This window comes from Alternaria novae-zelandiae (assembly GCF_023758075.1).
Source record: "Alternaria novae-zelandiae strain BMP 2774 chromosome Unknown scaffold_5, whole genome shotgun sequence".
Classification (NCBI taxonomy): domain Eukaryota; kingdom Fungi; phylum Ascomycota; class Dothideomycetes; order Pleosporales; family Pleosporaceae; genus Alternaria; species Alternaria novae-zelandiae.
In genome coordinates this window covers 1,058,831-1,071,064 of record NW_026056965.1, presented here as the reverse complement: position 1 = coordinate 1,071,064, position 12,234 = coordinate 1,058,831, and the positions used below count along the sequence as shown (strand labels likewise).

General features: G+C 55.4%; 3 protein-coding genes across 3 annotated transcripts; 2 read left to right on the top strand and 1 right to left on the bottom strand.

Moving 5' to 3' along the window:
* Positions 1-868: 868 nt before the first annotated feature.
* Positions 869-2,869, bottom strand: J4E88_003382 (uncharacterized protein; the record flags this gene model as incomplete). The annotated part of the gene is made up of 1 exon (XM_049397035.1): positions 869-2,869. One exon carries the CDS (start codon positions 2,867-2,869, stop codon positions 869-871), a length of 2,001 nt encoding a protein of 666 aa, XP_049257377.1.
* A 656-nt stretch (positions 2,870-3,525) lies between these two features.
* J4E88_003381 (uncharacterized protein) lies at positions 3,526-9,022 on the top strand (the record flags this gene model as incomplete). Its single annotated transcript, XM_049397034.1, has 2 exons — positions 3,526-7,904; positions 8,152-9,022. 2 exons carry the CDS (start codon positions 3,526-3,528, stop codon positions 9,020-9,022), a joined length of 5,250 nt encoding a protein of 1,749 aa, XP_049257376.1.
* Positions 9,023-9,707: 685 nt separating this feature from the next.
* Positions 9,708-12,164, top strand: J4E88_003380 (uncharacterized protein; the record flags this gene model as incomplete). Its single annotated transcript, XM_049397033.1, has 1 exon — positions 9,708-12,164. One exon carries the CDS (start codon positions 9,708-9,710, stop codon positions 12,162-12,164), a length of 2,457 nt encoding a protein of 818 aa, XP_049257375.1.
* Positions 12,165-12,234: the final 70 nt, after the last annotated feature.

Sequence of the window (12,234 nt, the reverse complement as noted above, 5' to 3'; positions counted from 1 at the left end):
CTGTGTGGTTTGGCGTCCAGTCCAAAGTGGCGCAAAGATTATCCCAAGCGAGCGGCCCAATGACGTCTGCCTGACTGCTACCGCGTAACAAAGCGCGTCAGTGCAGGTGGTCCGAGTGGTGGTGGTTGTTTCGCGACGCCGAGTGCAGTGAGTGGATTGGGGGTTTGTTTTGCTGCAGTACTGAGGCAGTGAACAGGTGGCTTGTTGATAGCGACAGAGGCAATCGGGCTTGGCGGCAATTGCGCACGCAATGCTGGCAGCTCTTGTCATGGGTTCCTGTCTGGTGAAGACGAGGAAGGAGCGTCCGTGCACGCAGACGATATCGGTTCACGGACAGCACTAGCACAACGTTGACGCTACAACCCACGACACATGCTGTCACGATAGGGCGCTGAGGTTTGCTGCCGCTTCACTTTGCACGTTATTTGGACAGCACTGTCAATTTCCCAAGCACCGTGACACAAGCTAGACTTCCTCCCGCCTCCGCGCCCTCCCCAGCGTGGCCGTGCAAAGGCCCGTATCCAAACTATGCGGTACCGGCTATACCGTCCCATCGCGATTGCCTCACCCCCTTTCGCCGATATCAATCCGTGCTCCCCCAAGGTCTGCTGCTTGCATCGACTGTGCATGGGCGAGAGGTGTCGACGTCCAATCACTCGAGAACGTGGCCTCTCACCGCCTGCTGCATCCTTACGTGACTATCGCTGCACGTCGCTGTGATACCGGTACAGAATGCTTCTCTCTAGCAATATTCAAGTGCCACGGCGCTCAGAGCCACTTGGAGCACGTAGCCATGCCGATGCTTCCGCGGTGCTCCTACCGGGAGTGCGCTGCGTGCAGAAATGATCTTGGTTCTTTGTCATAGTATTCAAGTGTCGTCTATATTGCGAAGAAAGCGATCTGTGAAATCCAGACTACCGGTAGGGCCGAAGTCGCCAAGTGACGTGTCGATGTTCAGCGCTGGAAATCTGACCTCATTCAATACCCCTTTCGACCTGTCACCAAAGAATCCATGAGATATTTGAGAAGCTTTGTCCGTGGTGAAGCTCCAAAACGACGTGATGTTGTCCTTGTTCTTCAGCGGGACCCGCTCAGCAGTAGGAGTGGGGCTCTTAGCGACCGCGTCAGCTCTCAGCACCCCATCACTAGGGCTGAAAGCGAACCTCAAGTTGCTTCTTTGCGTTTCTTCCGGCTTCTTTTTCACGGTACTAAATGCGAACGGAGACGCTGCGCCGAAGAGATCTTGCGTGCTGATCGGTGGAGCTTGGAGAACAGTCTCGGGTGCAAGTGGCTCGTCTCGCTGGACAGTGAAGGCAGAAAGAGGTGTAACGGCTGCACTGGCTGCGGCTAGTATGGGACGGGGTGTATCAAGAAGTGAGGTTTGCGAGTCCAATTGGAGAACCTCCGGAGACATCATGGGGAAGGTGCTTTGCTGGAACTCAAGCTGAGCTCGCATCATGGCGGCTTGTGTAGACCAGTCAGAGTCCCGACTAGACCGACTCGTGCGCATTTCAGAGTTTTCATTCTGGATCACACTGGCATCTCCTTCGACTTGTGGAGACGCTTGTACATCGACCACAATTGCCTCTGTTGGATCCACCTGCAGTTCATCTTCGGCATCCTCGTGGATGACGTCCCCCTCTGCGCATGACTTCTTGGCAGAAGGAACCTTCTCTGGCGATGAGTCAAAATTGACAGCTCTTGGTTTCAGCTTGGTCTTTCTACGAACTTTGCCAGTCGAAGAAGCCGGCAAAGGCGAGGTCACGGGACCATGCTGCGCATCTGTAGGCGAGGGTGCATTCTGCGTACTTCGACGACTTGAGCGCCGTGGCTGTCCTTCTGATGACAGTCCAGGTGTTTGGCGGCCTGGACGTTCTGCAGACTGTTGTATGTCTTGTCTTGTCCGCCTTCCTTGACTGCCCATTGAAGAAGTGATGATCGGTACAGTCCGTTGCGAACGTGGTGGGCTTGCAGTTGGTTCATGCTCAGCCTGACCATGTACATCAGCATCCTTCGCCGGCGATGAGATGACCATCGAAGCTGAGGCACTTGATCTCCACTCCTCCTGTGCTGGTGTCGCCGGAGCTGACTTCTGAGCCTGAATGGGCGCTTTTGGCAGACTGAGCCGTAGTTCTGACAGTGTTTGGGTTTGGGTTTGCGAAGTGCTATTTCGCGATCGGGACCGCGTTGGGGACGTGTCGGTGTTTCGATTTGCAGCCTTGCGCATGTCGACTCTTGCAGACCCAGGGCGGCGCAACCAGAAGGGGTTGGTCATGGGGGAGCGGTTTTGTATGCAATTGTTCGTGTTCGTGCTGAAGGGCTCTGCAGTACCGGGTGCGTCATCATCGTCGGGTAAGGGTGCTGTCGCGGGCGGGACTTCGATCTCGTCGAGGCTATCATCGTGTTCGCGGTGGTCCAAATCATCCCTGGCAGCTCTAGATGTTTCCGGTGACGCCATCTGGGGCGCAATATCTTCCACGACGTCCTTCCCGTTGCCTCCATTCAGTCTTGAGCTGCTCCTGCGTTTGGTGGTGTTGTTGCGACCGGCAGCGACCTTTTTGCTATTGGCGTTCCTTGTGCCCGCTACCGCATTGTTCTTGCCCGATACCCTCCGCTTCTCTACTATGGGCTTCGTCCACGGGTTCTTCCAGCCATTGTCGAAAGGCCCTCTCAGCGCGGCTGTGATGATGACGGGCGGTCGGCCGCGTAGGTATCGGGATGCAATCGCCTCGATTCTGCGTCGCTTTGCTGCCCTATGCGCAGGGTCTTCGTACTCCGCCGGTGGTTCTTCGATGAGGTCTTCGGGATCGACATGGAAGGCGTCAAAGTCCAGTCCCCGCTTCAAGTGAGGATGCAAGCTCAGCGGCATTGCTCTGAAGGGCACGATCCAAGGGCCCTCTTTTGTTCATGCAGCCTCTTCGAGTATAGTCCCAACATGTGACAGTATTATATGCGTAGTGGTGACGGTGTGGTAGAAATAGGTGGGGCCAGGTCGGATCGCATGTTCGGGCGGCGTGTGTGTATCGTGGCTGCCACGCGGCGTAAATAGAACAAGGCCTGGAGGAGCTCGGGTGTCAAGCGAAGGACATCGCCAAGACAGCTGTGGAGGATCTGCTACGCCGCCGAGCAGGAATAGCCGTTTTTTGGGGTGGCCTAGTGCTCTGGATTATCGGGATAGGCCTCATCGGCGCATTGTCGCGAGGCGGGAGATCGATGTGGTTGCCGTGGTGATGACGAGTTAGCGCACCCATTATGGCCGTGCAGTCGGGACGAGATGTCATAGTAGATGCTAGCCCTGGAGGATATCGATAAACAAGTCAGCACGACTCGGCGACGCGTTGCAGCACCACTCTTGCGCCATTGAAGCCGCTGCTGCAGAAGCAATGCCGTTTGCGCTAGCATAGCATTCTTTCGACGCGCATGGGGACTCGCCAACAAGTTTCCCTCTCACCGCATCTTCAGCGTCGCCCTCCCGAGACATCACGGCCACCCGGCCTACGCGAGACATCCACCACCACCACCACCATGGCCAACACGCTCGCCTACCTCGAGGGCCTGTCTGAGGAGTGGGTTGACCAGCCCTCGCCCGACACAGGCGCCCACAATGCCCAGAGCCCGCCCGCGACGAAAACGCCCCAGAGCGCGTCGGCCAAAGCCCGCAGCCGCCTTCCCCGCATGCGGCAGTCGTCAGGCTCCTTCTCCGAGATCCAGGTGCGCAGCATCGCGAAAGAGCTGCGCCCGCCCAAGCAGCGCAATGCCCTCCTCGAGCGCAGCCTCAGCGACGTCAACGTGCCCCCCGCCCCGTCGTCGCCCAACGCGTCACACGTCGAGCCCCCGCGTCGCGCCTCGTATTCGTCCTTTTCCATGTCGCAAGGCTCCGGCATGCAATTCGGAACAGTAGCGCACCACACGGTCGCGAGATCACCCACGAAAGAGCCAGGATCCCAGGACACGCCCGAGTGGAGACGCAGGCTCGTCAACGGCGAAGTCGGCTACGGCAACCAGACCGACCTGTTCGGCCCCACAGGCCTCGAGAACATCTTCCAGCGGCCGGCTCCAGGCGCATCAGACGACTCTGCCCAGCCAAAGCGCAGGCTCGGCCTGCTGAAGGGCCTCAGTGCCGTGCCGCTGCCGTCGAGCCCGCCGCCATGGCCCAAATCGCGACCCGACGCGCAACAGACGGAACAAGACGAGCAACAACAAACAGACCAAGAGGAGCCTTCTCAGGACGGAACAGTACACGAAGAGGGATCGTCGGAATGCACCACAAACCTCATGCCACCACCCAGCGATCCTGTCCGAACCGTCAGCGGCCAGATAGAATACGAGAACGAGAACTTCAGTCCCGTCTATCTCACCATGACCGCCAACATGAACGTCAGCCAGGCCGCTAAGCCTGCTCCCAACTTCCGAGGATCCGAGCTTGCCAACCGCCTACGCCAGATTGGATCGCCGCCGCCAGAACAGTACGAGACTGAGCACGAGGAGAGTGCTCTGGGACACAGTCGCGAGGATTCATCCTTCGCCAGGCTACAGGACGAGTCGCTGCCCGAAGGCCTCCCCGCCGGTACCCCAGACATGGGCGAGGTCCATCGCAATGTGGAGCTCCGAAGAGGCGGATACTCTAGAGACGGATCATTCCACCGGAAACCACTCAGCCCATCACCGGAAAGAATGGCTGGGGCGCGACCGTCTAGCAGCCGTGCTGGCACGGCCCAGTCTAGTACCACCGCGAAGCACCCTACTCCTCCCCCAGCATTGAAGACTAACAACCCAACGACTCCACATCGTCGGCGCGAACAGTTCCTCAGCCCGGATCGTGCAAAGGGCTCTGGAAGTCCGCTGAAACTCTTCGATGCCCATGACACATTCACAAGCAACCGGATACAGCGACGACTTAGTCAGTTGGAGTACAAGTCCGAGAAGGCTTCCAGCGTGAAAGCCTCAAGTGTCAAGGAGGGCACGATAGAGTCAGCCAAGGCGGCGCCGAACAAATCGAGATTGACTTCGGTAGAAGAGAAAAGCTTCCAGAACCCCGACCAAGATAAGTCGCAACTACCCTCCAGAGTTGTGTCTTTCGGTCAGGGTCAACTGAACCAATACGAGTACTCCGGCGACTATTCGGCGATATGTTCCGATGATGACTACGATGCACACGACGATAGCGCACCCGACGCTTCGCCTTCTTCCGACGTTGCACCCCCTGGCAGTCGCCCACCCTTCAAGTTCCAGCTCGACGAATCACCAGGCAAAGTGGAACCTTCCAAGGCTAAGAGGCACTTGTCAAGCCATACAAGGAATTCTTCTAGGAATGTCAGTGCTAGCCGGCCAAAATTCGTACCACATCGAAAGGTCTCTGAGACAGAGCCAGAATCATTCTCAGAAATCGTGCACGAGTACGCAGATGGGAAGAGAGGTCCGACATCCCCTTTCAAGAACCCGACGCCGAAGCGTAGAAGGACGATAACCGCGGTGGATGAGGACGAAGACGACGAGAACGCGGTTAGTGATGCTGAGGAGGGCACAGTACAACGCTCGCACGCAGCCATACAAGCCGTTGTTGGACGTACACGACAGGAAGCTGGCCAAGACCCTTTGAAGAAGATTGCCGATTCCGAAACACTGGCCCGCAGACACATTTTGAGACCTCGGAACCCTACGCCTAGTCAACGCAGGAGAGAGGAGATACAAGCAGAGATTATGGAAGCTACCGAAGCATTCATCCTATCGTCACCGAAGCTCAACACCATCCGCGAACACCTAGACTCGTCAATCATGTCAGATACTGACTCAGAACGAGATCGAGCAAAGGCGGTTGCCAATCAGATTGCCGCTTTTACCTTGAAGAGAAAGCCCAATATACGCGATAAGAATCGCAAACGATCTGTCACAACACAGGATTTCCTCGACGAAGCGCTCAAGATCATGGACTTCATCCGTACCAAGGGCAGACCAACTAGCGGCTTGGGCAGCCTTGAGGAGACCGAAGCCGAGACGCAACTGCTCGAGGAGGTCAACGATGATCCTTCTAGTATGTTGACATTTGAAAGGCCCCCGAGCAAAGAGGGTCGGCAGTCTTCCTGGCAGGACCAAAGAACGCAACATATGGATGCTGATATCATGGACCACCTCCGCAAATATCAAGAACACGAGAACGACACATTCCTGAACTCTTCAGTCAATTCCATACGAGTATCGCGTTTGAGAGGATCTGCGACACCGGAAGACGAAAGTGTGGTGGTCGAGCAAGATGATATCCGGATCACCGACAATCCCAATAGGCACCGGGCCGATAGCGACGAGCGGCCCAGCTCCCAGCCTCGCGGAAATAACACGCTTCTATCTACAGCTTCATCATTTGGAAACACAATTGTCACAAATGCATCACGCCGTTCCGAATGTGTCGCGACCCTTGCACCCGAAGCGGTCGCGCATTTGATCCCTCAGCAGGTAGCCGGAATGAGCTTTGACCGCGACAAGAATATATGGGTCCGTCAGAAGAGCCCTTCCAGACAACAGCACCTACTAGAGGATGAGCCAAGTGGTATGAACGCAAGCGAAGACGATCCATTCGGCAACATTCCGGATCTGACAGTGGAAGACACCCATGAGCAGGATAACAAAGCAGGCTCTCCAGTTCGCCTTCAACCTACGGCAGAAACCATACTTGAAGACACGGAAAGACCCGGGGCCGAAGAAGACTCACGCCCTGTGACCCGTGAAGGCAAAGGTGTCGCTTACACAGATACAAGCTCGGCGCCTTCCAAGGCCTCCAACTTTGGGTGGAGCTTTCCCAAGACCGACACACGGGCCACTTCTTGGAGCACGCAAGCTCCTCGAAACTACAGCACACACAAGATGCCTCATGCGCCTACAACGTATGCCATACCGGAGTCGGAGGAAGATGGTATCGAACACGAGATCCAGTACTTTGAAGGAAGAGACCATGCTCCTGCAAGTGTGCAACGTCCGCGAGTGCGCAATGTTACTATTTCGATCGCTGAGCACGAAGCTCCCACGCGGGACCAGCATTCAGAACGCGCACCACCACAGCGTCGACAAAACCAATGGGGACCATCAAGTGCGCAGCAGAGGTCAGAAAAGAAACAATCTGCTTGGGAACAAACGAACGGTACCCGGACTGTGTCGCATGGGCGGCCCAGTCGTTTGCCAGTTTTCAACGGAGATGGCGATCTGTCGATTTTGGACGATGCCCCGTCAAAGAACTATCGAATGCAACTATCAATGAACGTCGCGCCTCCGCTCAGACACGAACGACGAGACACACTTGTGGCCGCACCATCATCACCTGTCAAGGATGTTACATTCATGCTCAGCGATCTCCCTGAATTCACCCTTAACCAGATCGACGAGTTTGACCTTCCGGATCGAGTCGTCGTAAAGCATAACGGGAGTCGATTTTCCAAGGCCCTGGAGGACCGCTATGCACAGGGTACTGCGGAGCTCGTCAAGGCGCTGCAAGATGTTGAGCCTGATGAGCCGTACTGGGAGGATCTTCGCAGCGTCAACCTCCGGAAGAAGGATCTCAATAGCTTACACCGCCTTGATGAGCTCTGCTACTCACTCGAAGAGCTTGATGTTTCTGACAATAAGATCAATCAAGTCGAGGGCATCCCCTACACTATGCGGCGACTACAAGTACAGAACAACTGCCTGAACGGACTTACTTCCTGGACGACCCTCGTCAACCTTCAGCACCTTGACATTTCCGGCAACGACATCGACAGGCTTGACGGTCTCGCTGAGCTTGTGCATCTCCGCATACTCAAGGCCGACAATAACAAAATCAAATCCCTCCAAGGCATCTTGCACCTCGATGGTCTGATGGAGTTGAGTGTTCGTGGTAACGAGATCGACATGGTTGACTTCACCCGAACGAATCTGTAAGTATATCAACCTGAACATGCCTCGTCCCCTGCTAATTCGTGCGATAGAAAATCCCTCACGGACCTGGATATGCGCAAGAATCGTTTGGTTGAAGTGCGGAATCTGCATTGCCTACCTCAGCTTCAGCATCTCAACCTTGGTATGTCTTCTCTTGCTATACACATTCGATCAATACTAACTCTCAGAAGATGACAACGAAATCGAGGAGTTTCCCCTTCTTGATGGGCCTCTGAAGCCATGCAGATTCCTGCGCTCGATCCGTATGTGCCGAAACGGAACAACACTCCTCGACGTCGACCAGTACTTCCCCAAGCTTGAATCTCTCTACGTCGACGGCAACTGCCTGACGCAAGTATCTGGACTAGAACATCTCCGCCACCTCCGCACCTTCTCCGCCCGCGAACAAATCCTAAACTCGGAATCCGACATGGAGATGTGCGCAAGCAACCTAGTCCGAAACACCGAAGTCCGCAACCTCTACCTCTCCCTCAACCCAACCTACGGCCTGCAGATATCTTCACACCTACTAAGTCTGCAACGCCTAGAACTCGCCTCCATGGGCCTAAAAGAACTCCCCGACAACTTCGGCCAGCTAACCCCCAACATCCGCTCCATAAACCTCAACTTCAACTCACTCACCGACCTCCGCCCCCTCCTCAACATCAAGCGCCTCAGCACCCTCCTCCTCGCCGGCAACAAACTCGAGCGCCTCCGCGCCAACGCCATGGTCCTCGGCAAGCTCCCCACGCTCTCCACCCTCGACTGGCGCGACAACCCCCTCACCCTCCGCTTCTACGCCCCCACCTGCGAAAACCGCATCCTGTCTCTCCGGCAGAAACCCTCCGACGAGCAACTCACCAATCGCTTCGTGCTCCCCGAGGGCGAGGTCGAAGCCGATGTCCAGCACCTGCAACGATTGGACTATGAGACCCGGATTAGGCGTCGGGTTACCGAGATGATGTTGGCGAATCTTTGTAGGAGTCTGAGGGAGTTGGATGGGCTGCCGTTTGATAAGACGAGGGTGCTGGTTAAGGATGATGTTTGGGAGAGACTGTTGTTTTTGGGCGTTATTCAGAGGAAGAGGGCGGATACGGCGGTTGATGAGGGGAAGTAGGGTGGTTGTATGCATGGAGTAGAATGCATGAGCATGGAGTTGTGGGGGTAAGGGAGGCCGATTTGGGAATTGGCGCACGTTTTGCATAGCGACTTGGCATGGCGTTTTGTATGATCATTTCAGAGTGGTCGGTCTCATTGTTTCTCGTTCGCGAAGCATTTATACTTGAGCATCTTCTAGGCGTAGGTATATATCTTTGGACCTCGCACGCTTCACTGTGGGAAAGCGAGGATTAGATCTTTTAATGACGGGATGAGGTGCATTTGGTAATCAAGAATAGTCTTTGCATACTACCTTCTGGACGCATTGTGATGCAGTGACGACACCTTGACATACCCAAAGCGCCATTCATAGTCATCATTGCAAGCAAATCGTTACGATACGAGCGCGAACACAAGAAGACACTTTGACATAGCTGCTGAAAGCTCCAGGGCTGAACTTGGTCTTCACTAGGTTCGCATACGCGTAGGATCTATAGGCACAGAGAAGTTGGTGTGTTATCGAAAGGGAAGTTTCAAGGTTGCTCCTGCTGCAGAGGTGATCAACCTCCCCGCGCTCCACTAAACAGCTCCGCAGAGGCCCGTGCGTCGTCCATCAAATCGACCCAGGCCCCGTGACACGTGGGCATCCATGAACTCCCAAGGTCATCACGTTAGAGTGACCTTCGTCCATCATGCCATCAACAATGGCATCCTCATCTGAAGAAGACAGAGCGGTGCAACTTGCCGAGAAGGCAACCGAGAGCACAAAATCAGGCGATTTAACCGTTGCAGCCCGGTACCTGCGTGAAGCTAGTACGATCGCACCCGAGCATCCGCGGATCAAAGAGGCATGGGTTGCACTGAAAGAAGAGGAAGGAAAGAGCGAACTACTGGGCCACTGTCGAGCCTGGGTCATCAGCAAAGACGAACACGATGGCGAAAAGGCACTCAAAGCGATCCGGACCCATGACCTGAAGCAGGACGAAGCGGAACAAGCGATGTCCATCCTCTTTGACTTCAAAGGCGAAGACGACATCCTCGACCAGGTCTCAGGCGAACTACTCCAGAACCCCGGAGCCCAGATGTGGGTCGCGAAAGCCATCCGCGAGCAGCCGACACGTATCTACTACGAAATGTTCGAGCGGGGCGACGACTCCATCGACGGCTTACTCAAAGTCTGTCTCAACCGGGCGGTCTGGCCCGACGACGAATCTTTCAAGACGGGGCATAGAGATATCTTCATGCTCAGTTTGGCGATGATGATGGAGGAGGCGCTTGAGCATCCTGAGCGTGCGATGAAGGGGATCGCGCAGCTGCTTGCTCATTACGCGGAGCATCTCAAAGGGATTATTGATGCGGATAGTTTCGATGTCATCCTCACTTCGCTCGATATTCGTCTGCCTGCTAGTCTGCGTAGTCAGGCTACTCTTGCGAGTATCAAGTTGTTTGAGCTTGCGCCGGAGACTGCTAGCGAGTTGATCTCGAAGTTTGTTACGCACAGGACGAAGAAGGGGGAGGCGAATGATCTGGTTATTGCGTTCTCGGCGGCTGCAGCTATCTTCCCGGTCGCTGTCACAGCTGCTGCTGCGCTCTTTCTCACAGACGGCTTTGTCAGCACGTTGGTGTCAAGGGTCCAAAGCAAGAAGTCGCACAACCTGGAGCAAGCTACTCTGGAGTTAATCAGCGCTGCCTGCGTTGACAAGAACTGTCGAGAGGCGATCAGCAAGAACTGCAGAGAATGGCTGGAAGATGTTGTCGCAGAAAGCCAGAACAAGAAGCGTGCCAACTTAGCCGCGCTTGTCCTCGTCAAGCTAGGCGAAGAGCAACCGTCAGAGGATGCACCAAGAATCGTGAGGGCAGAGAAGGTAGACCAAAGCGACCTAATCGCCAGCTTCAAGTCAATGGTCATAGGAGGCGACACGTCCTCAAAGCAAGACTCAGTCGAAGGACTCGCCTACGCCTCGCTCCAACCCAAAGTACGAGAAGATCTCTCCAAGTCACCAAAGTTTCTCAAACGCCTCATCGAGACCATGAGCGACCCCTCCTCACCCAAGAACATTGTGTTCGGTGGCCTGACCATCTTCGTCAACATCACACAATACCTGCCCCTACAATCCGAAGAGGAAAAGCGCATGGCACAACTCAAAGCCTACGCCAACGTGCAAAAGCCATCGACCCCGCACGTTCTCCTCAACGACGAAGACGTCGCCATACGCTGCAAGCGCGTACTAGACGCCGGCGTTGTCCCTCTGCTGGTGCAAGTCTGCAAAAAGGGCTCCCCATCCATCCTCACCCAAAGCAGTCTAATCCTGCTCGCCCTCTCCAAAGACACAAAGTCCCGCGGCACCATGGCCCAACAAGGCGCAGTGAAACTGCTCATCCAGATCTACGACCACATCTCCTCGACCAACGACCTCTCAACAACCGGCACCACGCCCTTCCCTCCCGCCGCCCTCCCCACAACAGCGCAAGCCCTCTCCCGGCTCCTCATCAGCATAAACCCGTCTCACGCTTTCAACGCCGCACTACCCAGCGCATCAGCCATCCGCCCCCTCCTCAGCCAACTCACACGGACTGAGTCTACGTCTTGGCAACTGCATGCCTTTGAAGCGCTCCTCGCACTCACGAACCTCGCTTCTCTGGATAGGAATACGCAGGACCATATCATTCGCCAGTCTTTCGACACGGTTGTGGATGATTTGCTACTTAGTTCCAACACGATGATTCGGCGTGCGGCTACGGAACTTCTGTGTAACCTCATGGCTTCTCCGGTTTGCATTTCTAACTTCGCAGACGGCTCACCAAGGGCGAAACATAGACTCCATCTCCTACTTGCTATGACGGACGTCGATGACGCTGCAACACGATCGGCGGCTGGAGGTGCGCTGGCGATGTTGCTGAGTGTAGATCTTGCGGTTCTCGAGTTCCTCAAGCAGGATAAGAGTGTGGAGTGGCTGGTTGGGTTGTGCAAGGATGAGGATGAGGGTATTAGGTATCGGGGGATTGTTTGTCTAAGGAGTGTGGTGGATGTTAAGGAGGGGGTGGAGATTTGTAAGAAGAAGGGTGTGGTGGACGAACTGAAGGGGGTGTTGCAGGGGAGTAGGAGTCAGGAGGTGCTGGGGGTGGGGGTGGAGACTATGAAGATATTGTTGGGGCAATAGGCTGGGGTGTGATGGAAAGAGGTGATGACTCAAAAAGAATGCCTACACACCCAAAGTCCATCGCAGGAAG